The following is a 26,522-nucleotide window of genomic DNA, read 5'->3' as shown; positions in this document are numbered from 1 at the left end:
ATCGGGAGTCTGCACAGTGTGTTTATTTTTAAATTTACATGTTTTTTTACGTTTATTTTGTATTTGCTGTGCGGTTTGGACGCGGTTTCCATCAAAAATAGACTAGGCGGCTATCTTTAGCGAAGTGGTGCAGAGAGCCGCTTCTGGGATGCTTTTGAAATGTGCTGCGGTGCATCTGGTGTAAACACAAGCATAGACTAGAACAGGGGTCTCAAACTCGCGGCCCGGGGGCCAATTGAGGCCTGCGGAATGATATTTTTTGGCCCCCTACTTGACATCAAAGTTTAGTAGTGCGGCCCGCACGTTGTTCTCAAACGCTCTTGCCACGCTTTAATTTTTATTTTTTTATCACTTACTTTTTCTATCACTTATATCACCGTTTTTAGCATATGCGCTGTTAATGCAGCGTTAGAAAACTCTGTCAGTTTTTTTTTTTTACTTTCACTTTCTGTATGACTGAAGTATCAACGTTAGTCACTTGGTTGAAATGTGTTCCGGAGTGACACCAAGTGGACGGAAAATATATAGTATCACCCAGTTCCAGTCATGTCTCTCTCAAAACATGCTGTGAAGAGAAAGGTTGGTCGACGAGCACAGGCAATTTCAGGAAAAGTGGGAGACGGAATATTTTTTTGTCGAGCACAGGGGCACCCCTACGTGTCTCATATGCACAGAGAAAGTTGCGGTGTATAAGGAATACAACGTCAGACGTCATTACTCAACTAGACATGCTGAGGAGTATACAAAATACCAGGGAGATGAGAGAAAGAACCGGGTTGCCAATCTTAAAAAATGTCTATTGAGGCAACAAGATTTATTCAAGAAAGCAAGCAAAGAGAATGAAGCAGCACTTAATGCGGCCCAGCCTGACCCAGACTCTACCTCCAGCGGCCCCCAGGTAAATTGAGTTTGAGACCCCTGGACTAGAATGATCGCGATCAGTTCCGGTAGCCGCGTCGGAGCCGTAACGCGCCGCACATGCGTGCAGTGTAAATTAGGGGTTACCCACCCAGATAGCACACATCTGCATTTACATCTGCAATACATAGTTTGCTCATCTGCAATACGTCTCGGAGACGTCTGAACGTCTGTAATACGTCTGCTAAAGATCTGGAGATCTGCTGCGTAAAAACACCTGCTAAACATCTTAGAAAGAGCAGCTTTACATCCATTCTAAATCATAAACATCTTACAGACATCTTCTAGAGGTCTATATGACGTCTGACAGCAGACGTCTCCGAGACGCATTGCAGATGACCAAACTATGTATTGTAGATGTCTTGCAGATGTAAATGCAGACGTCAAATAGACGTAAGCCAGACGTATGTGTGCTATCAGGGCAGGCAGTGCGGTGCACAGTACATACGCTGCCGGTATGAAAGGGCAATGGGCATGCGCGGCTGACGCTCTCCCTACACGCGGGTGTTAGATGCTGGAATGGCGTTAAGAACGAAACATCGAATGTATCTGCAAACACAATAAACAGCCTGAAAAAAAATAATCTTAAAGATGGTCTCTTCAGTATGCTAAACATGTGCTTATGACCTAGTAAATTTCTGAAAATATTTTCTGAATTTTCTGTATCCAGACTAGTGGCATAAGTGCTTCTGGGATGGAGGAATTGATGAGAAGGGCCATGGAGACTTTTACCTACAAGTCCATGTGTTTCCCTGAGGTCATAAATGCTCGAGGAATGGAAAACACTCCCAAGTACTACTATAGAGATGATGGCATGATGATCTGGGAGGCCATATACAGGTAGGTGGAAGGGTAACAACAGTTCAGGTTATGTACTACTAGTGAGAAAGTAAAAATTAGCCCAATGAACATGTTTGGCATCTAGAGTTTTTTTATTTCTTTCTTGATGCGTCATCTTATGGATCTTCCTGTAGTTTTGTTGACAAGGTGATCGAGATCTACTATGACAGCGATGAGACAGTTCAAAAAGATGTGGAGATTCAAAAATTTGTTAAGAACGTTAACTATGGCATGCAGGAAGCCATCTTTGGCAAGAAGGACTCCGAGGGTAAAAGTGAGTACAGGTTCAGCTTTAGCAGAATGTCAGTGTATGTTCGTCTGTGATAGCATGCCTTTTCTTGTATATTCTATATGCATGTTTGTGTGCATCAAATCAACTTAATTTCTACACAAGATAAAAGCAAATTGTCACCATTTACAGAGTTTCCACAGTCTCTGAAAACTCGTGAGGAGCTAGCCAAGTACCTCACTGCAGTAATATTCACAGCTTCAGCACAGCATGCCGCAGTCAACTTTGGACAGGTGAGATAACACACTTTAAGATCATTTACAAGAGCATTAGAAAGTGATGGGCATAATTCTGCATAATATATAAAAGATAATCTTATGCGTTCCAGTTTGAGTGGTATGGCTGCATTCCCAACAGTCCTTCCATCATGCGCAACCCGCCTCCCCAAGAGAAGGGCACAGTGGATCTGAAACATGTCATGAATACTTTGCCTGACCGTGATTGTTCCAGAGCGGTTCTAGGGACAGTTTGGGCCCTCAGTCGGTTCCAGGACAAAGAGGTTTGACATCTGATTTGTTTATCCATTTGAAATTGTATTGGACATGGCAGTAGCCTTGTCTAAATCAATGTGAAAAAGAATGAACCTGTTACTAGCTGAGGGTACACAGCATCAGGGTACGAGTTAAAAGGCCAAAGGTTGTTTTTAAAATGCATGTTGGCTCAATTACATTTAAAATTCTACTTATTGCTGTGGATTGTGTGCTTGCTACACTCTACAAACAGTGGTTACAGTTAAAGTACCATAGTAGAAAAAAGACTGTATAATTTTCCATTCTGTTGAACATTTAAGAAGATATATTGAAGAATTTAGGAAAGGAAACAGTTCCGAGGCACGTTTGACTACCATTGTCATTGTTCCTACTAAGGGTGTGCAAAGCAGCCGGTATTTGTATCTGTATTTGTATTTGTTGAGGGGGGGAAAGTATTTGTATTTGTATTCGAGTAAAATTCAAAATAGGTGTAAAAATCCAGTTTTTTTTTGCGTTACACTTCTAATTTACGTTATAGTGTAAGTATTCTTTAATTATATTCATTATAATAATTATGGATATGCAATATTGGATCTAACAGAGCTACGTAAACAGAGCGAACATGAGAGCACCCGACTGCAGACGTCAATAAGCGTAACGGAATAATCTCCCGATCAAACTCCGCTTCCCGAAAGTTATAAACTGCCTCCGGAACCCAGTTAAGGTACAAAAATCTATTCAACAAAAATAGTGATGCACGCAGTGAAGTCTTTTTTCGCTCAGCCGAGCCTTCTCTGTTGCTGTGTGGAGCAGCCTGTGTCAGTCACCTCTTTTAACCCCCCCCCCGGCTCCTGAATGTCACGCACTCACTCACTCACTCATGCGGGCATGCACTGCGGTCTCGTGAGAAAACGCAGCTTTTTGATATAAAGTTTTTCTTGTTCCCGAATACAAATTTTTTAAAAGTATTAGTATTTGTTCGAAATAAGTATTAGTAAAAAAACACGCTATTTGTGCCTTTCCGAATACCGTCCACCCCTAGTTCCTACTATGGTAATCAATGGTGCCCTAGAACTGTCAGTTGCTAACATTCTTCCAAATATCTTTCATTTATACAGGTTTGGAACAACTTGAGGGGTAATTAGGCTTGTGCCGGTATCAAATTTCCATGCTGCGATTAATTGATTAAGGTTTCGTCGCGGTAAACGGTATTATCGCAGTATTCAATTCTATGAGAAATGCAGGTTGAAAATATAAACCAACTTCAGTGTTTTCCTCTTGATAACAACTTTATTTTAAATAATAAAGAGAACCTCAAACATTTAAATATAAATAAAACAACACACAGTAATGATGTATAAAGTGAGTTTATTCAAACAGAATAAAGTGCAAACTGCAAAAGAACAACTTTTGTTAACTGCTTTTAAATATACTTATGTCTGTACAACGCTAGTACTACAATTCATGTTATTATAATTATTATTATTATTGTTTGAATAACCAAGCCAGTGTGTTAACTATTATAGCAAGTTAAACATTTATAAACAGCAAATTCACTCGCACTTTGAGACAGTGTATGACTTTATTGCACTCCATCAACGTATAATTAAAATAATTATTCTGCCACACTGTCAAATTTCATTACTCTGCTTACTTTTAACCCAAACTATTTCCAAACCTCAGACTTCACCCTTTTAGAAGGGGGATAAATCGTCGGCAGCGTTCCTCCTTCCGCCATGCTTCCTCTCCGTGTGCTACTGTTTACATCAGAGTGCGCACGCGTCATTTGCTCAGCAGCGCACGTCTTTTGCTCAGCAGCGCGCGCGCACACACACACACACGCACGCACGCACGCGCGCACGCACGCACGCACGCACGCACGCACACACACACACACACACACACACAGGCTTTGGTTGACTATCCCTGTGGGGACAGTCCATAGGCGTAATGTTTTTATACTGTACAAACTGTATATTCTATCCCCTAACCCTATCCCTAAACCTAAAGATCATAGAACACTTTTTGCATTTTTAGATTTGTAAAAAATATTGTTCTGTACAATTTATTAGCTTTTTTGCCCCTGGGGACCTCAATTTTGGTCCCCACGGTGACACGAGTCCCCATGTGTTGGTGTGTATTCAGGTTTAGGTCCCCACCGGGATATACAAACATGAACACACACACACACACACACGTAGGCATCTCCACATGGGGAATGGGATTGTTTAGATCAGAGTGCGCATTCCTACGCAGCATACACGCAGTGTACTTTTATCCGGTTGATTAAAAATAAACAAATACGCATTCTAAAAATCAAAATGCTGATCTATATATTTTCGCGGTATTTGAAAGTGCCCGCGATAACAACATCACACGAACCAATTACCGCGGTTAATCGCGTTACCGAATATCGGCACATGTCGAGGGGTAATAAAAATATTACATTCCACTTTAATTAACACATGCAACCCGGTATCAATAACCGCAATATTGTTAAAGAGACACTTAACCCAAAAATACAATTCTGTCAGGAATTTCAAAATCCAAGAAGCAATGTCAGCTGTCTCCATTGAGCAAGCCGTGGCAAAAAAAAAATCCATATAAATGTGACCTGGACAAAAACCGAGTCATAAGGGTTCAATTTTTAGAGTGTACACTGCGTTCCAAATTATTATGCAAATTGGATTTAAGTGTCGTAAACATTTAATTTTATATTGTTCAATTAAACTTATGGATGGTATTGTGTCTCAGTGCTCTTTGGATCACTGAAATCAATCTCAGACACCTGTGATAAGTAGTTTGCCAGGTGAGCCCAATTAAAGGAAAACTACTTAAGAAGGACGTTCCACATTATTAAGCAGGCCACAGGTTTCAAGCAATATGGGAAAGAAAAAGGATCTGTCTGCTGCCGAAAAGCGTCAAATAGTGCAATGTCTTGGACAAGGTATGAAAACATTAGATATTTCACGAAAACTTAAGCGAGATCATCGTACTGTGAAGAGATTTGTGGCTGATTCAGAGCACAGAAGGGTTCGTGCAGATAAAGGCAGAATGAGGAAGGTTTCTTCCAGACAAATTCATCGGATTAAGAGAGCAGCTGCAAAAATGCCATTGCAAAGCAGCAAACAGGTATTTGAAGCTGCTGGTGCCTCGGGAGTCCCGAAAACCTCAAGGTGTAGGATCCTCCAGATGCTTGCAGTTGTGCATAAACCTACTATTCGGCCACCCCTAACCAATGCTCACAAGCAGAAACGGTTGCAGTGGGCCCACACATACATGAAGACTAATTTTCAAACAGTCTTGTTTACTGATGAGTGCCGTGCAACCCTGGATGGTCCAGATGGATGGAGTAGTGGATGGTTGGTGGATGGCCACCATGTCCCAACAAGGCTGCGACGTCAGCAAGGAGGTGGCGGAGTCATGTTTTGGGCTGGAATCATGGGGAGACAGCTGGTGGGCCCCTTTAGGGTCCCTGAAGGTGTGAAAATGAACTCTGCAAGGTATGTAGAGTTTCTGACTGAGCACTTTCTTCCATGGTACAAAAAGAAGAACCATGCCTTCCGTAGCAAAATCATCTTCATGCATGACAATGCACCATCTCATGCTGCAAAGAATACCTCTGTGTCATTGGCTGCTATGGGCATAAAAGGAGAGAAACTCATGGTGTGGCCACCATCCTCCCCTGACCTCAACCCTATTGAGAACCTTTGGAGCATCCTCAAGCGAAAGATCTATGATGGTGGGAGGCAGTTAGCATCAAAACAGCAGCTCTGGGAGGCTATTCTGACATCCTGCAAAGAAATTCAATCAGAAACTATCCAAAAACTCACAAGTTCAATGGATGCAAGAATTGTGAAGGTGATATCAAAGAAGGGGTCCTATGTTAACATGTAACTTGCCCTGTTAGGATGTTTTTGATTGAAATAGCTTTTGATTTCAGTAAATATGACCTCCTAATGCTGCAAATTCAACAAATGACCATTTTCAGTTTTTTACAACCTATGAAATGTTTTCAAACTCTGTTGTGCATAATAATTTGGAACAGTGCATTTTGAGTTTTTCATTTTTTAAATAAATACTGTTGTCAGTGGGAGGTTTGTTCAATAAAATTCCAAATGTACCCTAACTGTTGATTACTTGAAAATTATACTGACTGTCATTTGCATCGACAAATTAGGAAAACCAGAGAAAGATATCATTTGCATAATAATTTGGAACGCAGTGTATACATAATAAACCATACATCAATGATGATTCAGATTAGGACAAGACAATATTTGACTGAGATATAACTATTTGAATATCTGGAATCTGAGGGTGTAAAAAATTAAAATATGAGAAACTCGCCTTTAAAGTTATCCAAGTCCTTGACAACACATATTACTAATGAAGGGAAATAAATGAACGGTCTCTATTGGCTCACCGCTGTAATGACATTGTGGAGAGTTGATGAACCCAAAAGCTTTACATGGATACCAAACTTGAGTAATTCCCAAAGAGCGGGCAGCAGTGACATATTGACATATTTACGGTAGGACATTTACAAAATATCTTCATGGAACATGATTTTGCTTAATATCCTAATGAATTTTGCACGTTCACATGCACACTTCACATTTTATTTCACTTTTGAATTAACAGCATTTCAGGGCAGCAATCGCTTGAATGTGGGTTTTTTATTACTCTCAATAAAATAACAAAACAGTATCACACTCTCTTATATTAAACAGAAGTTTCATTGACAAAATGAATAATTACTGCACACCAAACTGGATATAGGCTATTAAACATATAGACCATTTTGAAGAAAACAAATAGGAATTAAACAGAATGTATAATATAAGACAGTTCGGAGGCACAGCATACAGTACATTCTTGCTGCATTAGGGATGTGCTCGTGAGGATTTGTGTGACAACACTGGTGTTTCCGATAACACATTTTGTCAATGACGTTCAGTATCTGTGCCACTTATTTGATCATCAACGTTACTTTAAATCTTTTCTTTTCTTTGACTAAAATGAATGCTTAAAATGTTTGTTCATTATTATTCTTAATAAAAAACACAACAACCATAAAACAGAACCTGACAAACACGAAGCAAAACAAATAGGACGGGTATATCAGGGCTCTAGAGTGCGACCAATTTGGTCGCACATGCGACTTGATTTCTCAATGGTGCGACTAAGAAAAATCTGAGGTCGCACCGGTGCGACCAGCCGTTCGAGTGAGAAAAAAAGTCTCCGCGACTCTGAAAGTCTCCCTGTGATTCAACAACAGACACACATTAGGCCCATATCGTGGTCTAAACCAATCAGAGATAGTGAAGGGCGGACCCCCTCTGATTGGCCGTGGTCCAGATTTTCCTGTACGTGTGTGTACAGGTCGTGTTAACCGAAAATTCTCTGTCATTGACAAAAAATGTTTACCAGTGACGGAAAAATCTGAAGGCCGTCCGTCCGTCCGTCAGCTATTTTGACGGATTACAATGAGAGCAATTTGTAACTCCCCGTTTCCCTTCATTAGAGCGCGATATGCTCGCGAAGGGACGTGCGTGGTTTCACCCGTCATTGTTACTGACTAGACATGTGATGCGATCTGAGAAAACCCGTCGGATGTCGCGCTGAGACGCGGGAAAGACAGTTCACCTATCAAAGTAAACCACATAACACGAAGAATGAAGGAGTATCAATGCACATTTCCCACCAGTCCTGTGTAAACTAGGATGCAACATGCAAAGTTTTTTTCATACAATGTTTTCGTGAGATGGCGGAGCTCCCCGTCTGCAGCACCGGGTGTTATCGCTGCTCATGCGAGCCGGACCGCGATCGCAAAACATACAAGGGATGATCAAAGTGCACATGATAAACAAGGTAAAACTTGCTTCACTGCTTATTAGTTGTTGTCCGTAATGTTTGCTAGTTTCCTCGTGTAGTGATAACGGCAGAGCTCTCGTTCTTTAAGTGTGCCCTGCACCATTTTCCTTACTTTCGTTTTATTGAAACGGTTTTGTACAGTATTTTTATAGACTTCAACACTAGGAAATGTTTTTTATTAAATTGTTATTAAGTCTTTTACTACTGTAAAGTGACTTTAACTTGTGATACTGGACTGTTGTGCTTTTATTTTCATCACTTAACTTTAAACCCGTTTTCCTCCAAATTCCGTCCCTGAAAATCCTAGCGCTTCAGCCGACCTCAGCCATAACTTTTGTTACATACATACAATGAGCAAAATAAAAACTGATTTGGAAAGGGCTTGGTATCAAAAACTGTAATATATAAATTTGCACCATGTGTTGGGTTTTCACAGATCGAATCACATATGAACATAAACATTAAAACATGAAATATACAGATGAATATAAACAACAACGGCTTTATTGGGCATTCAGTTGTATTAAAATACAACAAGTTCCGAGACACAAGTACAGCGTGATGACGTCACGAACATACTAATTACCACCTAACGCCACCTTGCACCATAGTGACGGGTAATAATAGATTATGACGGATTTTTTACGAACCTGTCAGTCAAAATGACAGACAATAAAAAAGTCTAGCGCAACCTCTGGTGTGTACGTGTGAAAATGCGTGTGCTGCAGTCAGACAGAGAGGGGAGGAGCCTATAGGCCCGTCAGTTAAACAGAGAGGGGAGGAGCCTATAGGCCCGTCAGTTAAACAGAGTGAATGATGAGAGAAGATGAAAAGAACGATTGACAACTTTTTCGTGAATAATGTTAAGTTAAGGCCTGATCCGTCCGAAAATCATAAGCAATGCGCTGACACGGAGCCATCAACCTCCCAGGTTATGTCAAGCCCTGGTCCATTTATCTTGAGATGGTTTAAGTTTAAATTCACTGAAGCACTTTAAGCACCAACACTTCTTCAGTAAGTGACCTTTCTTGTAGAATTGTGCTTCAAATAAAGAACTTTATGTTGACCAGATTGTTAGTTAATCATTTACAAGTCAATTTTGCCTATATGGACAGTGATTTAAAAAAAAAAGAACTGGTAAAACTGCGGTGTTAAATGCGATGCGGTCGAAAATTTGGGTGCACCTAACTTTTGTGCTGGTGAACCCAAGAAAAAAAGTTAGGCACACCAGTGCAAAAAGTTAGTCTAGAGCCCTGTATATTCGCATTTTAACTAAAAGGAAGACAAATAAAACACAACAACAATAAAATAGTACAGTAACAAACTCACTTACATTAAACAGAACGTCTAGTAAAAAAGAAATAATATGTATATTGTACCTGTCAACGGAAATAAATAGATCTTCAGAAAAAACGCTTATTTCAAAACAAATGCTTAGATTGTGGTTTATTATTAGTTCTAAAGATTATACAACAATAAAACAAGGACAAATTTACTTATATTAAACAAAGCAAAAGATCTCGTGCACCTTCATGACCTGTCAATCATCGCACCTCACTGTCATCACGTGACTCCTGCTGCTCTCTGTCCGGTGACTGAGGCTCGTACTGAAGCAAGCAGATGCGCATCACAAACTGTTGCGTTCATTATTCAACTAAACTTTATTTTATTTATTAAAACTGCAAACATTGGTGGGACGGTGGGCCAGTAACTTAATTCGTGTAACACTGGCATCACTCACTACCGGCTTATCCCTAAAATATTTACACTCCTGAACAAAATCTTGAGACCGAGGGAAACATTACAAGTATTCACATTTCTCGCTGGTGGATCGTAACCAGGTTATAAGTCAGGGCTCCAGACAAAACAAAATCAATCAACCAGGAAAAACACAGGTGCCAAATTATTTTTTTTAAGAGCCACATAACATGAACTTACATTTTTAAATGACGTACTTTTAGTTATCCTGATGTATGTATATCTTCCCTCTCATAGGTTTTGCTCACATAACCTTTTTTTCAAGTTGTCAGACTTTTCACGTTAATTCTTCACTAAAATTTGGGAAAAATCTGCAGAATTCTGTGGAATAGTATGTGTTTACATTTGTCCACAAATATAATGTGTTCAAATAGCCTTAAAATGCTGCCTTTCTATACTGTATATTTTAGTGCAGTTGATAGCAGATTTGGTTCTGCTTATTTAACAAGAGGCAGAGAAGCTTTGTTATTGATTGATGCTAAAATGACTGAACACACCAGACCAAATTTATGGGGTAGAAGATCATTGCAATTGCTCCTTAGGGGAGCTGTAGTTAGTTGTTTGAAGAAGAAGTAGAAGAAGAAGTTTGATGTATATAGCACCTTTCCATAGCTCAAGGTCGCTTCATATAGTGCTATACAATACATTTGCACATCCACATACACACACATTAGGCCACATATAGCCACATTATCCAAAATACATGTTGAAAAGATACATTTTTAGTTGAGTCTTGAAGGTAGGCAAAGATGATATATTACGAAGTGTAAGGGGTAGCGAATTCCAAAATGTAGGTGCATTAACACTAAATGACCTACCACCTACAGTGGACAGCCAAAAACGAGGAGTGGACAAAAGACCAAGCTCACTTGATCTGGTGGAGGTGAGAACTCTTGCTGCTGAGTTTTGAACAGACTATAACCTTGCTAGGAGTTTTTAGGCAGACCAAGAAATAGAGCATTGCAATAATCTAGACGTGATGTGATTAATGCATGAATTAGGATTTCAGCATCAGCTAAAGTGAGAGAAGATCGGAGACGTGCAATAATACTGTCATGAATTGAGGCGTGAAAGAAGAGAACCCAATTGCAGGCAGCAGTGAAGGGGTAAACAGAAACAAAACACCCTCAATGGGGAAAACGGAACTCAGAAATATATAAAACAAAAGACTTCCCACGTGGGGGCAAAACGAAAACAAGAATAGCAAAACTAAACTAAAGGACTCGACCAAACGTCTTAAATCAAAACACAACAGGGTAGAACACAAGACTCACGGAACAAGGGCAAGGCTGGGAACAGGAACACTGGACAAAGTACAAGGCACATAAACCGTACACAACGTAATCCACGAACACAAGACAAAGAAACAAGAGGGTATTTATAGGGAGAGACAAACGAGGGATAATGACATAGGGCATGAGAGGGTAATGGAACATGGCCGGGAAGTAATATGGGAAACGAGAGGAGTGGGGCAAATGACAAGACACTGGAGAGAACGTATATTATTGTCAAAAGGACAATAATATGTTTCTCTCCACACATAACCAAAGGCTTTGTCATGTCTCTGCTACAGGACCAAGAAAAACATGACTAAATGAAGCAGAGCCATGACAAATACGAAGATGGAAAAAAAGAGTTTTTAACGAAAGAAAGAAATATGAGAGGCAAAGATAGAGCTGAGTCAAATAAGACACCAAGATTACGAACAGATGAAGCAGCCTTAAATGTGCCAAAGAATTAATTGAAACAATATGTTATACTGTTCTCTGATATCTACATAGAAGGAATGTGGGCAAAGGTTTAAAATGTCCAATTACAACCCTAGGATTTGTGCCTAGAATGAAAAGGTCTGTTATTACCTTATTTGGAAGGGTCATGAATATTAGTGTGGAGCTCTGCTCTGATTGGCTGTTTTGCTGCAAGGCCCATGCCACTAGCTCACACAGCAAACAGATCGCTACTGTCAGACGTGAAATGGAAGAAGTGGATAAGATCACTGCTTACTGCTTGCGGCAGGGGTTCTAATGGTAATATAGTCGGAATTGCCCCCTTCTTAAATCAGCATCAAAACGTTGAGTGGAGCCTGCTTGATATGGTCCCAGGTTCGAAAAACGGTCCCATTCACTTTCGTTACGTGACTCTCGATGCTCTGTGCTTCAAAGTGCATTGTAAACAAATATAAACAGGGCTTAATGGGCATATAAACTCGCACAATACAGATCAGACGCGCCTGACTTTATAATTGTGCAGCTCACGCACAGCTTGCGCAGACCCGCCTGACTTTATAACTGTATTAACTGTATAAAGAAGATGCGTGTCTGCGCAGCTCGCGTTGTATAAAGAAAATGCTCATGAGTTTATAACTGAGAAGCTTGCACTGCACTGTACAGACGCCTGACTTGATTACTGCCCAGCTCGCGCTGTATAAAGAAGACATGTCTCTGTGCAGCTCTCGCCTAGACGCGCCTCACTTCATAACGTCGCGGCTTGTTAGAAGACAACTATGTCATCGTCCATCGCAAGGTTTCACTGTAGAGTGTATACATCGTCCGATGCCAATTTGGTAGAAATCGCCCAACCCTATTCACAATACCTGCAGAACTTCCGATGATTCGGCTGTGCACGTCCGGTTGGTCTAGAACATGGGCAGGTATATGCAATGTTGGGGGCATACATCCCAACTGTAACGTCACAGTCAGTGTTATGTTTAGATTGGCCTGTTTTTCAGTGGTCTTTTGCATGCACACGATTAACACAAGAAGGGGGAAACAATGGTTTTTGAGGCTCACGATATTTTAATTTCCATGTACAGACCTCTTATTATTAATCTATGCCTAGGTAAATACTTTTTTCATTCTATGGCACCTTTAACATGAACCCCGTCAATTTCAAAGGACAGGTCCATCCTTTTGAGAGAGGTAGCAGAGCCAATCATCAATATTTCAGTTGTGTTAAGTTGACAAAAACTTTTTTCACATGCTTTACAATAAGTTATGAATTGAATGTTAGAAAATGACAAACGAAGCATCAATGGAATCAGCATGGCCCAGGAGAAATAATCACCGTCAGAAAACGACTTTCAGACAAAGCGTTCAAGAGATATAAGCAATTATATGAAAAGCATCATATCTCATTAACGCTAGATGGCGCTGTCTTAAAACTTCACGCGTACATCCGGGACTGTAATTCAATGGTGCATACCAAATTTGGTGCCGACAAATCATAGGCTTCAAAAGATAATATGGTTTATGACAAAATTTTAAATGACGGGCAGACCAATCATCCAATCCAATGAAACAAACGCAATACTGTAGTTTTCAAGATGGCTGCTACTGTAATGGGTGGAGTCTTAATGTAATGCGTGGAATGCGATGAGTATGAGGAGTGCATGACATGTGCCGAGTACAATTTCTGTAGATCAATGGGTTCAAAAGTTACAGCCGTTTGAAAAGTGAATTTTTGAACTGCTGGTGGCGCTATAGAGTGAGTGCTCGGGCCCCCATAATTGGTCAAATAACTGTTGAGGTCCACCACTACACTAATTTCATAATTTTCCTATGTATGGTTCATAGGGCTGCCAAAGACAAAGCATAAAGAGCACAATATAATTGCTTATAACTTTGACCACTAGGTGGGAAACTTAAGTGACGGGAACAAGATGTGCCAGTGATGATGGATACCAAGTCTCGTGTCAATACACAAAAGTGTCGCGAAGATACAGCCACATGACCCTTTGGTGTGCTCGTCTTGATCTTGTTGAGGCTGTATATGAGAACCATTTGATCAATCAAAAAAGCTTTTATTAACTTTTATTTAGGGGTGTCTCTAGAAGCTATATTCAAAATTAAGAGCAAACCAGACAGCTTTTGTAGAAGCAGTTCGAAAATGTATGTTTTTTCTTTATATAATTCAATATGGCAGACAGGAAGTATGGTGGAATATGACAACTTTGATATAAATGAACTCGGCTTGTGCCAACAAATATACGAATGTGAATCGAATAACTATGTCGATTTCCCCATATGTTACAAGCATTTTAATATATTTCGTTATATCTCTTGACCACTAGGGGGCATTGGCCTATAATTTTACAGGTCCGCTCACAACATGACCTTGATGAACCCTACCAAGTTGTGTAGCGATTTGCCTATGAGTTTCTAAAATACTGCATTTTACGACAAAATTCCACAATGGCAGGCCGAGGAAATATATTTTGGATGTCAGATGATCACATTTTGAAAACCGAGTTTAAAAACACAGGGAAAAGATTTGAACTCAATTCAACTTTATTTATCTAGTGCTTTTTACAATTTTCATTGTTACAAAGCAGCTGTACATAAGACATATTGACTATAAGCAAAACAATTAAAGTTGTACCTTGTGAAAACAAAGAAGGCAGACATACCCACATACAAAACACTCCACACACACAATATGCACACGTACTAACACACAGACACACACACACGGACGCGCACGCACACACACACGTACACAGACAAGTACACGCACGCACACACACACACACACACACACACACACACACACACACACACACACACACACACACACACACACACACACGCTCAGTGAGAGCACACATTTAGGATAAAGGAGAGAGAAGCACAGGTCAAATATAACAGACTATAAATTCCTATATGCAATATTAATTAAGTAAAACTTTAAAATTCTAAAGCAGCCCCCCCGGTCAGGCAGATAGTGCAAAAACAGTATGCAAACGGTGGCGAGGAACCCAAAACTCTAATCGAGAAAAAAAACCTCAGGAGAACCCAGGCCCAACCAGGGGATTCCAGTTCCCCTCTGGCAAAAGCTGCTGCCTCTGCACAAGCTCCAGAGAACTTGCACAACAAGGCTAAATAAAATAAATAAACTTAATAATAAAATAAATTATAGTTTAAGATTATCATTAATAATCTAATAGCATTTGAAATTTTGTGGTGAAAACATGTCAAGAGACCGCGTCCTTCTTTATCCAGCTCTATCATCTCAGCTCTTGTCAGGTCCCCACTTCCCATTCTCCGCTCTACCATCAGGTCAGGCCATGAACTGCATCCTGCTCGCTGTGGTAACCTTGGAACAATGAGACAAGACTGGCTGAGAGTAGAGTACTGTTCTGTACTCTTTGATGCAACAAGTACATCAGTTGTGTTTTTGGTTCCGGTTGATCTAACTAATGCAGCCTAAACCCTCAGAAGATTTATATTATGGAAGAGTAGTGTATGCAAGATTAAAAAGATGCGTCTTTAGTCTAGATTTAAACTGACAGAGTGTGTCTGCCTCCCGGACAGTGCAGGGAAGACTATTCCAAAGTTTAGGCGCTAGATAGGAAAAGGATCTACCACCTGCACTTGATTTTGAAATTCTAGGTATTACCAACTGACAGGACGCCTGAGAGCGTAATGCACGTGAAGGACTGTAATACAAAAGGAGTTCATTCAAGTACTGAGGAGCTAAACCATGTAAGGCTTTATAGGTAATAAGCAAGATTTTAAAGTTAACGCGATGCTTTATAGGTAACCAGTGCAAGGTTGACAGAACCGGGCTAATATGTTCATACTTTTTTGTACGTGTAAGAACTCGAGCTGCCGCGTTTTGGACCAATTGGAGTTTTTGTAATAAGCCTGCAGGGCAACCACCTAACAGTGCATTACAGTAATCTAGTCTTGATGTCATGAATGCATGAATTAACTTCTCTGCATCTGAGATTGACAGCATATGACGTAGTTTAGATATATTCTTAAGATGGAAAAACGCAATTTTACAGGTGTTGGCGACGTGGCTCTCAAATGACAGATTACTATCGAATAGAACGCCAAGATTCTTTGCTGACGACGAGGGTTTTATGGAACATCCGTCAATAGTTAAACAGTATTCTTGGTTGTTACTTATAGCAGTTTTCGGTCCAATAAGTAACACTTCCGTTTTGTCCGAGTTCAGTAATAAAAAGTTGTTACTCATCTAGTTTTTTATATCGACTATGCATTCCATTATTCGATGGAACTGCTGTGTTTCATGAGGCTTCGAGGAGATATAAAGTTGAGTATCATCAGCATAACAGTGAAAGCTAACTCTGTGTCGCTTTATTATATCTCCTAGAGGTAGCATGTATAATGCGAAGAGCACAGAGGCCCTAAGACTGAGCCCTGTGGTACACCGTACTGGACTTGCGATTTGCGTGACACCTCATTGTTTATTGCTACAAATTGAAAACGGTCGGATAAATAAGATTTAAACCATTTCAAAGCTATTCCTTTAATGCCGACATAATTTTCGAGTCTGTGTAGGAGTGTGCTGTGGTCAATGGTATCGAATGCAGCACTAAGGTCTAGCAGCACCAATAACGAGATACAACCTTGGTCAGACGCCAATAGCAGATCATTTGTAACTCTGATCAAAGCAGTCTCTGTACTGTGATGTGGTCTAAATCCAGACTGGAAATCTTCATTGATGTCATTCCTTTGGAGGAAGGAGCATAATTGAGTTGAAACTACTTTTTCCAGAACTTTAGATATGAATGGTAGATTCGAGATTCGAACACAAGAAAATGGCTTATAACTTTTGACCATTAGGTGCCGCTGTCACCAAATTTATATGGGGCGAACAAGATCTGCCAATGATGATATGTACAAACTTTCGTGCCAATACACAAAGTCAATTTTGAAATCAATCAGAACCTATGTAACGTTTTGTTTAATTATAAGGTCACTAGGTGTCACAACCCAACCACCGTTTTTGTGTGTTGTCAGACTGTGCCCATAAACCAACGTGCAAAATTTGGTTAAGATTTCTCAATTAGTTTAGAAGTTATACGCATACACAAAAGCAAAAAAATTACACCAAACTTCAAAGCCAAACTTTCTTTGTGTTTTTTGGCCACTTACCATGGAAATTTTGACATGTGGCCTGAAATATGTATTAAAAAACTAAATGTTCTGTGTTTACTATGCTGGTTTCGTCTCAATCGGAGTAATGGTTGCAAAGTTAAACGTGATTGTTTGGTATCATTGGACTCTGCAAGGATTCCGAAATCTAAGGACTCCCACGAAAATCCGTCAACCTCAGACAAAGTAATCTCCTCATTACTAGGTTGCGCTGGTCCGAAACTTTACAAGCTTTCTCAGGGCATGGTGCTGATGGCCCATAGGGAGTTTCGTAACGACACGCTAATGCGTTCGTAAAATACAGCATTTTGCTACATTATTCAATATGGCCGACGCCCAAAATGGCCGACACGAGAAAACTGGATATCGTTCGACTCGGCATGACACCCCGCATCTAACAGGGCCAACTTTTTCAGTTTGGGACAAACCGTTCGTACAAATCAATACAAAATGGTGGGAAATTTTTCATGACGGAAGATGAAGCCATATGGTGCATCAGGATTCAGATAAAAAATAGAATTTTGTTTCTACGGCGCACAGTTCAGAAGTTATGGGCAAAAATCTATGTGACATTTTGGACTGTTGGTGGTGCTAAAGGGATTGCGATAGAAACTCTAAATTTGCTCTTGATAATGTTGGGGCTGTCAAGTATCTGTGTGCACAATTTCATAACTTTCCTGCGTACGGTTCTATGGCCTGCCATATACATCCATGGCGGAATAATAATAAGAAAACTAACGGAATACAATACGGGACTCCGCCCCCTAATAATAAAAAATAAAAGTGAAAGTGAAACAACAGAATGTTAAATAATTGTAATCCATCAACATCTCAACAGGTGTTCCATTTCAAAAGCACTTTCCAGAGCTTAAATAAAGGACCAGTTTACCTTGTAAAAATAATGACAAATTTTGATCTTTTCATATTTCCCCAGCGGTATTTAGGCATGTATCCAGATAAGCACTTCACCGAGCAACCAGTGAAGGAAGCCATTATGACTTTCCGCAACAAACTAGATGAGCTGACCGACACCATCAAGCGCCGGAACGAAGGATTAAAAATGAGTTATTGTTACTTGTCCCCAGACCAAATCCCCAACAGTGTTGCAATTTAAGAAAATGTTTTCAGACGTAACAGTAGCGTTTACAACCTGAATGCTTGATATAGAGAAGAACAGCTCTACTTACAATATGTAATGGTTTGGCAAACCACAGAGCATTGTGCCATTTTTGGGAGTTTTTTAAAGAAATTATGTTTGATTCATGCTTATTGTTAAAGTTAGGGATCTATGTTAGGGGTGACTGTTGGTCCAGCTCATGCCAAGAAATCAGAACCGTTTATTTGGCATCGCTTTTAAAGGTCACGCAAATTTATGTTATAATCCATGAATTGTCTTTCTTTTTATTCTTTTCTTCATTCATATAAACTTGCATAATCAGATATCCATACTATGATATTAATCGACACATGTTTTGATTCAATTACATAATCTTCATTACTTATGGTATATGGTTTGTTTGTTTTAGATGATCATTTACTTTTATTGAACATTTTTACCTTGGTTATATTGACATCTTATATCTGTATGGATTTAGAATATCTTATGTACACACGTTTTCAGTGGTTGTGTGACGTATAGTAGATTGCGGAGGCTTACAGTATATTCAGTATGAGAGAGGGTTTTTATTGCATTACCTTCAAGGTTAGCTTATAAAGATTTGCTATTATGGTTGTGTAATATTTGTTCATGAATGGTGCCAAGGAATTGTTTTTATATCGTGTTTTAAACATTTATGACTGCACTTCAAATGGTTGTTACATTGGTTGTTTTATCCCCTGGGAGCTCTCATAATTAAAAAAAATTAAAAAATACAGAGATCTATCACAATATTTGTTGTTGTTGTGTAAGGCCGGTGCCAAGGTGTCCAGACCAAAAGGGCACGACATCCTGAGAAACACCGAGCTTCACCCAATACAATGAACTTCCCACAGAGTTTGCATCTCCATCTCAGATAGCACATAACAATGAATAATGATTGCACTTGGACTCCGCCATTGGGCCAGTGGGTCACCTTACAGTTGTGTTCTCATGACAGTTGGTTTATTCTCATCATAAGGATTTCATTTTTTTCATCTTCTAATAATTTATTTCAATAATGATATTAGTATTAGATATTACGATAGTGCGGGCGTTTCAGGGTTAGGATACATAAGCAGCTTTATTAAATATACATATACAATATATAGGCATTAATGCACTGCTCTGAAGGGCGAACCTGTATCCTGTAAGCCATATACACTCACCTAAAGGATTATTAGGAACACCTGTTCAATTTCTCATTAATGCAATTATCTAATCAACCAATCACATGGCAGTTGCTTCAATGCATTTAGGGGTGTGGTCCTGGTCAAGACAATCTCCTGAACTCCAAACTGAATGTCAGAATGGGAAAGAAAGGTGATTTAAGCAATTTTGAGCGTGGCATGGTTGTTGGTGCCAGACGGGCCGGTCTGAGTATTTCACAATCTGCTCAGTTACTGGGATTTTCACGCACAACCATTTCTAGGGTTTACAAAGAATGGTGTGAAAAGGGAAAAACATCCAGTATGCGGCAGTCCTGTGGGCGAAAATGCCTTGTTGATGCTAGAGGTCAGAGGAGAATGGGCCGACTGATTCAAGCTGATAGAAGAGCAACTTTGACTGAAATAACCACTCGTTACAACCGAGGTATGCAGCAAAGCATTTGTGAAGCCACAACACGCACAACCTTGAGGCAGATGGGCTACAACAGCAGAAGACCCCACCGGGTACCACTCATCTCCACTACAAATAGGAAAAAGAGGCTACAATTTGCACGAGCTCACCAAAATTGGACAGTTGAAGACTGGAAAAATGTTGCCTGGTCTGATGAGTCTCGATTTCTGTTGAGACATTCAAATGGTAGAGTCAGAATTTGGCGTAAACAGAATGAGAACATGGATCCATCATGCCTTGTTACCACTGTGCAGGCTGGTGGTGGTGGTGTAATGGTGTGGGGGATGTTTTCTTGGCACACTTTAGGCCCCTTAGTGCCAATTGGGCATCGTTTAAATGCCACGGCCTACCTGAGCATTGTTTCTGACCATGTCCATCCCTTTATGACCACCATGTACCCATCCTCTAATGGCTACTTCCAGCAGGATAATGCACCATGTCACAAAGCTCGAATCATTTCAAATTGGTTTCTTGAACATGACAATGAGTTCACTGTACTAGAATGGCCCCCACAGTCACCAGATCTCAACCCGATAGAACATCTTTGGGATGTGGTGGAACGGGAGCTTCGTGCCCTGGATGTGCATCCCACAAATCTCCATCAACTGCAAGATGCTATCCTATCAATATGGGCCAACATTTCTAAAGAATGCTTTCAGCACCTTGTTGAATCAATGCCACGTAGAATTAAGGCAGTTCTGAAGGCGAAAGGGGGTCAAACACCGTATTAGTATGGTGTTCCTAATAATCCTTTAGGTGAGTGTATATATATATGATTAAATATTACATTTGCTTCCAAGGTTTGGTTCCAAGATGAGATAACTCATTTTCACTTAAAATGTCTTTTTTATTGTGCATTCCAATTAATATCAATCAAACTGCAGTTGGTTTGTTTTGATTTAAGACATGATAACAAAATAAAAATACACTGAACAAAATTATTAACGTAACACTTTTGCTTTTCCCCCCATTTTTCATGAGCTGAACTCAAAGATCTAAGACTTTTTCTATGTACACAAAATGTGTACTCTATGTACTCTCAAATATTGTTCACAAATTTGTCTAAATCTGTGTTAAGCCCTATTTGCACGGGATTAGTATTATCTGGGGACCTCGTGTGATTTAAGAAATGATCTCCCCACATCTGTATTTCATGTGACGCATTCGCACGGGATAAGTGAAGCCTGTGATCTTACTAAAATGTACGGACTTATTTCCTGGATATGATGGCAAGGCTTTGTGTATAGTTGTATAGCCTATAGTTGTATGTAATGTATAATGATATATGATCACCGAACGTGATCGCAGGTCTCAAATGTTATGAGAGTTCCCATGAGAAATAACAAAACTGGAGACTCCCGGCCAGGTATGGATATGATGCAGCACCCGAAATAATATCAAAACACTTCAACACAGCCTCCATTATTCACAAACAGTGGATAAAACCTTGAAAAAGGTTATATGAGTCAAATCATAATCACAGAGATGCCGATTCGCACGGGACTAATATTATCAAAGGACCTCGGTGTTCGTCAAAATATGGTAGGTAATTTGCGGGTGAATTTTTATTTTACAAATTACAAACATGGCCAATTTGCACAGGATTAAAATCACAGACAACCTCTGAAATTATTACAAATGACTAGAGCAGGGGTATTCAATTAAAGTTCCAAGAGGTCCAGTCTTTATACTTTCTTCCAAACGGAGGTCCGGACAATATGTTTTTTTAAATAACAAAAAATTAATATTTAATCAGTTTAGCCCACTTGGATATGTATATGTATATATAAAAGGTATGATCTTTTATCAGGCCATTTATTTTATATTTTGATATCCACAGTATGTATGTATTGTAGGCTCTGTGGCTTTAGGGGAATGCCCTCTTAATAGAAGTCTGATCATTAATATTTGTAAATAATAAAGCTACAAACAACAAATTTAATGTAAGAATTAAATTGCTCTCGTCATAAACAGAAAACAAAGTTACTTACTAAATTAGCCTTTCCATGCCTTTCATACCAGAACTACTTCTATCTTTAAATTCCAAATTAGAACAAAATGTGATCCTGTTAGTGAAAACCAAGCGAGTCTTTTTACTGTTTTCTACATAAAATCATCCTACAGAATATTCTGTGAAAATATAACAACAATATCTTCAATATTGACTGAATAATGCCATTACAAAGATTAAAATTTTAGTTAATGCTTGAAATTGAGATGCTTGTTATTTAATAATTAATTTGTTTATGAGACTTTAGCCTCGGTTTTCACAGGGACACAAATGTTTACTTGCTGATCAATAATGCTAATAATAAATGTAGGCAAGATAAAAACGTTATGGCTCATAAAATATCACAAATCTGGTTGAAAGGTTGGAGACATATAGCAAACAGTAAACAGACAGAAACAAATACTTTAATATTGCTGCATTTTGTTTACTGTTGTGTCTCCATTTATCTGCTCTGCGTGTCTGCACTAGTGTTGTTAAAATAAGCACGTGTCTGCTGCTCTTCATGTGGCGCATCTTTGGCGGGAGAAAAGCAGCGCACGCGGAGCGGAAAGGGTTCAAATGAAGCGCGTTTATATCTAAGAGATATCACAGGATATAGCGACAAAAGATCAATTACATAAATGTCCCTGAGAGTACGTGTGATGTGATTCTCCATTGTGTAGATGCGCGGCTCAATTTAAACAACTGAAAGAGTCAATTTTTAAATGTCTCGCGATCCGGATGAAACGAAGCAGCGGTCCGAATCTGGCCCGCGGTCCGCCAGTTGACGATGCCTGGACTAGAGGTCCCTAGGTAACACTAATCCTGTGCGAATAGGGCTTTAGTGAGCACTTCTCCTTTGCCGAGATAATTCATCCACCTCACAGGTGTGGCATATCAAGATGCTGATTTGACAGCATGATTATTGCACAGGTGTGCCTTAGGCTGGCCACGATAAAAGGCCACTCTAAAATGTGCAGTTTTACTGTAATGTACTGAGGACTTTGCAACGCCTAACAAGTTAGACAATGACCAAGTTTACATGGACATCAATAATCAAATTATTTGCCTTATTCTGAGTAAGCTAATATTATGATAAAGGTGTTTACATGAGTTGCTTTAAAGAGCAGGTTTCATGAATCTCATAAAATTACCAGCATTTCAGTGTGTAACGTAGCTTTCATTCAATTTTGACGATCTGCAAAGTTGTTATTCCAAAAAGTCCATGATAAATTGAGATATTGGCTCCGAACCGCCCAAACAAATCGTTAGGCTTTCGAATCTTTTGAGTGTAACATCGATACGTCACAGTGTAATGCATCAGCACAATCCCCGCCTTCCTGCGAAACAGGAACACTCTGACCTGCCCACTAGCACTTCAGGTAGTGTTGCGTATACAACATGTCGAGGAGACGCTGTGTTTTGTGCTGTGAACGCAAATGTACTTTGTTTTCGCTGCCAAAGGATGACGATGTGAAGGATCAGTGGTTACATTTTTTTTCCACGATACCACTGCAGTACAATTCCAACCTTTATCATGTACTGCACGATACCACTGCAGTACAATTCCAACCTTGTGTAATGTGCTCGTCATTTTACCGACGACTGCTTCTCAAATTTTGGCGAGTTCAACGCGGGATTTGCCAGCCGCTAGACCCTTAAAGATAAGTCAATACCAACTTTATTTGGACTAACAAGCATCTCAGAACCACAAGCTGTAAGTATGATAAATACGTTATGTGTACATGTTAAATTGAGTGCTTACAATATACGTTAAAGTAATTGTGCTAATCCGTGTTGTATATTTAGTACAGCTGTAGGTTTCCAGGTAAACAACGTATAAGTTAACAGTGTTACAGTTTTAATAATCCAACTCTTACCTAATAATGTGGCGGTTATTGTAGACTGTTGTCGTTCTACATGTCGTAGTATTGTACAAACTGTATCCCTTTATCGTTTAGTCACGGTAGCACTTTGCTAACGTGTCTCACATTATGGTTTTGTCAAGTGTGCAAAGTTTAGCTGTGGTCACGATCCCCTTCAAACAAAGCGGTTTGCTTGTCATTATTTTAAAAACGGACTGCAGCACTATATCATTTTATTATGTAAAGGTGTGTGCATTATCTTTGGAAGCTCTCGCTAACTTGCTCAGTTACTCCTCTCTGTATAGTAATGATCAACTTTTGGATAGAGCCGTTGTTGTTCTCCCACAGCTATGACGAAAAAAGATCAACAGGAAAACAATAGTCTGAATGGTTTATGAAGATAAGTTTATGAAGATAAAAACTTGTGATATGGTAATACTGATGCCAGTTTTTTTACACTTACTGTGTCTTTGTTTACAAAAACCTTCCTGAGATAAGAACTGTGGTAATGGGCGTTTCGTTTCTGACACACAGTGTATGAAGAAAGACCTATCACAACTGATTGGGCCAGTTCGCCAATCGAAGCACACTGGACTCGCGGTAGGGAGGAGCTTAGAGAAGCGGAACATTTGAACAGCTTCGGAGGAATCGTTTAGGGATCTTTGAGAAATGGATAGATACTAAATGCTTGTTTTAAGAAAATAGCACCGTTTTTTTACCTTTGATGCATTTGAACATGTTGTTGGGGACTCTAATACAACATTAGGAGACTTACAAAAACCTTGAAACCTGCTCTTTAAGAATATACCTTTCATGTTCCAGTTTAACATGTTACACTACATAGTTCGATTAATGGGATACGTCATTACGTCCCTAAACAAGCCCGTTCGACGTTCCCTCCGTAATTTCATGCATCAACAAACAGTTCGTCTTTGCCATGGTACCACATACAGTTTTTGGTCTTTCATTTGTAATTTTACGCCAGCTTCAAATGCAGTTAACTACTATACATGCCATACGTGCTAACAGACGACGGTGGATACAAACTCTCCAGTAACAGGCATCCTCTGCACTTTTAATCAGCAACATTTCATTCATTTCCCCACGACAAACTCGGAGGTACTGGATGAGAGTACGAAGTAAGGACTGATGGGAGAGAGTTGTTTTAATTGAATTTAATGACGCGGAATGGAAAGAGAACTTCCGCATGTCCCGAAGAGCATTTGTGAAATTATGCTCGGTGGTGGTGGGTGTGATGAGTCCCCAGGAGGTCACTGTGCATGCACCTGTGCCCTTGGAGATGCGGGTGGCTGTGGTCCTGTACCGACTTGGTAGCTGCGGGGAATACAGAGTAATAGTGAATCAGTTTGGCTTGCACGAATGCACGGTAAATAAAATTGTCTACATGTTTTGTTAAGGAATGGTGTCCTCTGCAAAAAATCTCGTTCAGGTTCCTAATCTGGAGGAAGCAAATGCAATTGCTCACCGATTTGAAATGGAACATCACATTACACAAATAATCGGATGCGTTGATGGGTCGCACATTCCCATACTTCCGCCAAAAGATGGGTACAGAGACTTTATCAATCATAAAGGGTGGCCCTCGTACGTGCTCGTGGATGATCGCTGTTGGTAAGTAGCTCAGAATACTTTTATTTACATGTACTGATCCACATTAATCTTGTCCCAATTGTATATATTCAATTCAATTCAATTCAATTTTATTTATATAGCGCTTTTCACAATGTGCATTGTTCCAAAGCAGCTTCACAGGAGCAAATAAGAAAAACACAGAAAGGTAAAACACAGCACAGTGCATGGTGTTTATAGACCAAGCAAGATCATTATAATAAATAATATCTAATAAATAAATGAATAAATAAATAAATAAATGCAGTCTCCCGGTGAGCAAGCCAACACTGCACTGCTCTGCTGTGGCGAGGAACCCAAACTCCAATGCTGAATAATGGAGAAAAAAAAACCTCGGGAGAAACCAGGCTCAGCCGGGAGGGCCAGATCTCCTCTGACGTGTCATAGCTGCACTCAGTGACCCCGACCAAAGCCACCGAGCAACGTCCATGAAGAACATGAATGAATGAGGCATTTATATAGCGTTTTTCTGTGTATTGCTGTACACCCAAAGCACTTTACAATCATATGAGGGGGGTCTCTCCTCAAACAATGTATTAATTCATATAACTTAAAAAGCTTCATAAGCCTTTGTTCAATATTCTTATAGTATCCATTATAACAACAAGATAGCAGTAAATTATCACTCATTATCTCTTTGTAATCAATCAATTTAATCATTACATATTATTTTAAAAAGTGTATGTCTGCTTTTCTGTCTTTCCTCATGATTATAAATAACTGAATCCAAAAAATGACCACAGTACACAGTACAATTTGGTTCCGACATAAAAGACTGATCTACAGGAGACCCTCTGGCATTCTGTTATCATTTTGCTCTGTTGATTTTTTTTAATGTGTACTTCTTTAACCTTTTTCATATTGCAATAATTAACAGTATTATTTTATTAATGATCTAAGTTTAAAATATGATGGTGCTCTAACAGTTAGCTCAGATGAATATCTTCAAACCCAATTTCATAGAACCAAAACAACCAATCATTACCCTGAAATCTTCATGAATCTCTGAAGCCACACCCAAGCAAACATTGCTGATGACACTTGCAACTCAAACAGGGTTATCTTAGAGCCATGGGGGTATATTTATCATTCTTACTGGCAAGAATCCTTTGGTCTATCATCAATTGGCAGCTGCCAGGCCACACTCCCTAGCAACCAAACAGCATACCTTAGCAATCATTTACCAAGATCTATATCTCTGCGTCAGA

General features: G+C 39.6%; 1 protein-coding gene across 1 annotated transcript; it reads left to right on the top strand.

Annotated features, from left to right (window-relative positions):
• The first annotated feature begins 1,583 nt into the window (after positions 1–1,583).
• LOC130565238 (polyunsaturated fatty acid 5-lipoxygenase-like) lies at positions 1,584–18,181 on the top strand. The gene is made up of 5 exons (XM_057351832.1): positions 1,584–1,758; positions 1,893–2,032; positions 2,180–2,280; positions 2,376–2,546; positions 17,989–18,181. The coding sequence occupies exons 1-5, from the start codon at positions 1,613–1,615 to the stop codon at positions 18,166–18,168; spliced, it is 738 nt and encodes a 245-aa protein (XP_057207815.1). The 5' UTR covers positions 1,584–1,612; the 3' UTR covers positions 18,169–18,181.
• Positions 18,182–26,522: the final 8,341 nt, after the last annotated feature.

The sequence above is a fragment of the Triplophysa rosa genome, linkage group LG2 (genome assembly GCF_024868665.1).
Source record: "Triplophysa rosa linkage group LG2, Trosa_1v2, whole genome shotgun sequence".
Classification (NCBI taxonomy): Eukaryota; Metazoa; Chordata; class Actinopteri; order Cypriniformes; family Nemacheilidae; genus Triplophysa; species Triplophysa rosa.
The sequence above is the reverse complement of the archived record's forward strand: the minus strand, read 5'-3'. Positions and strand labels throughout refer to the sequence as shown.

Coding starts and splice junctions, on each gene's coding strand:
- LOC130565238 (XM_057351832.1), top strand. CDS start 1,613: ATGGAGGAATTGATGAGAAGGGCCATGGAGACTTTTACCTACAAGTCC. Junction 2,281..2,375: donor CCGCAGTCAACTTTGGACAG/GTGAGATAACAC, acceptor TATGCGTTCCAG/TTTGAGTGGTATGGCTGCAT. Junction 2,547..17,988: donor GTCGGTTCCAGGACAAAGAG/GTTTGACATCTG, acceptor ATATTTCCCCAG/CGGTATTTAGGCATGTATCC.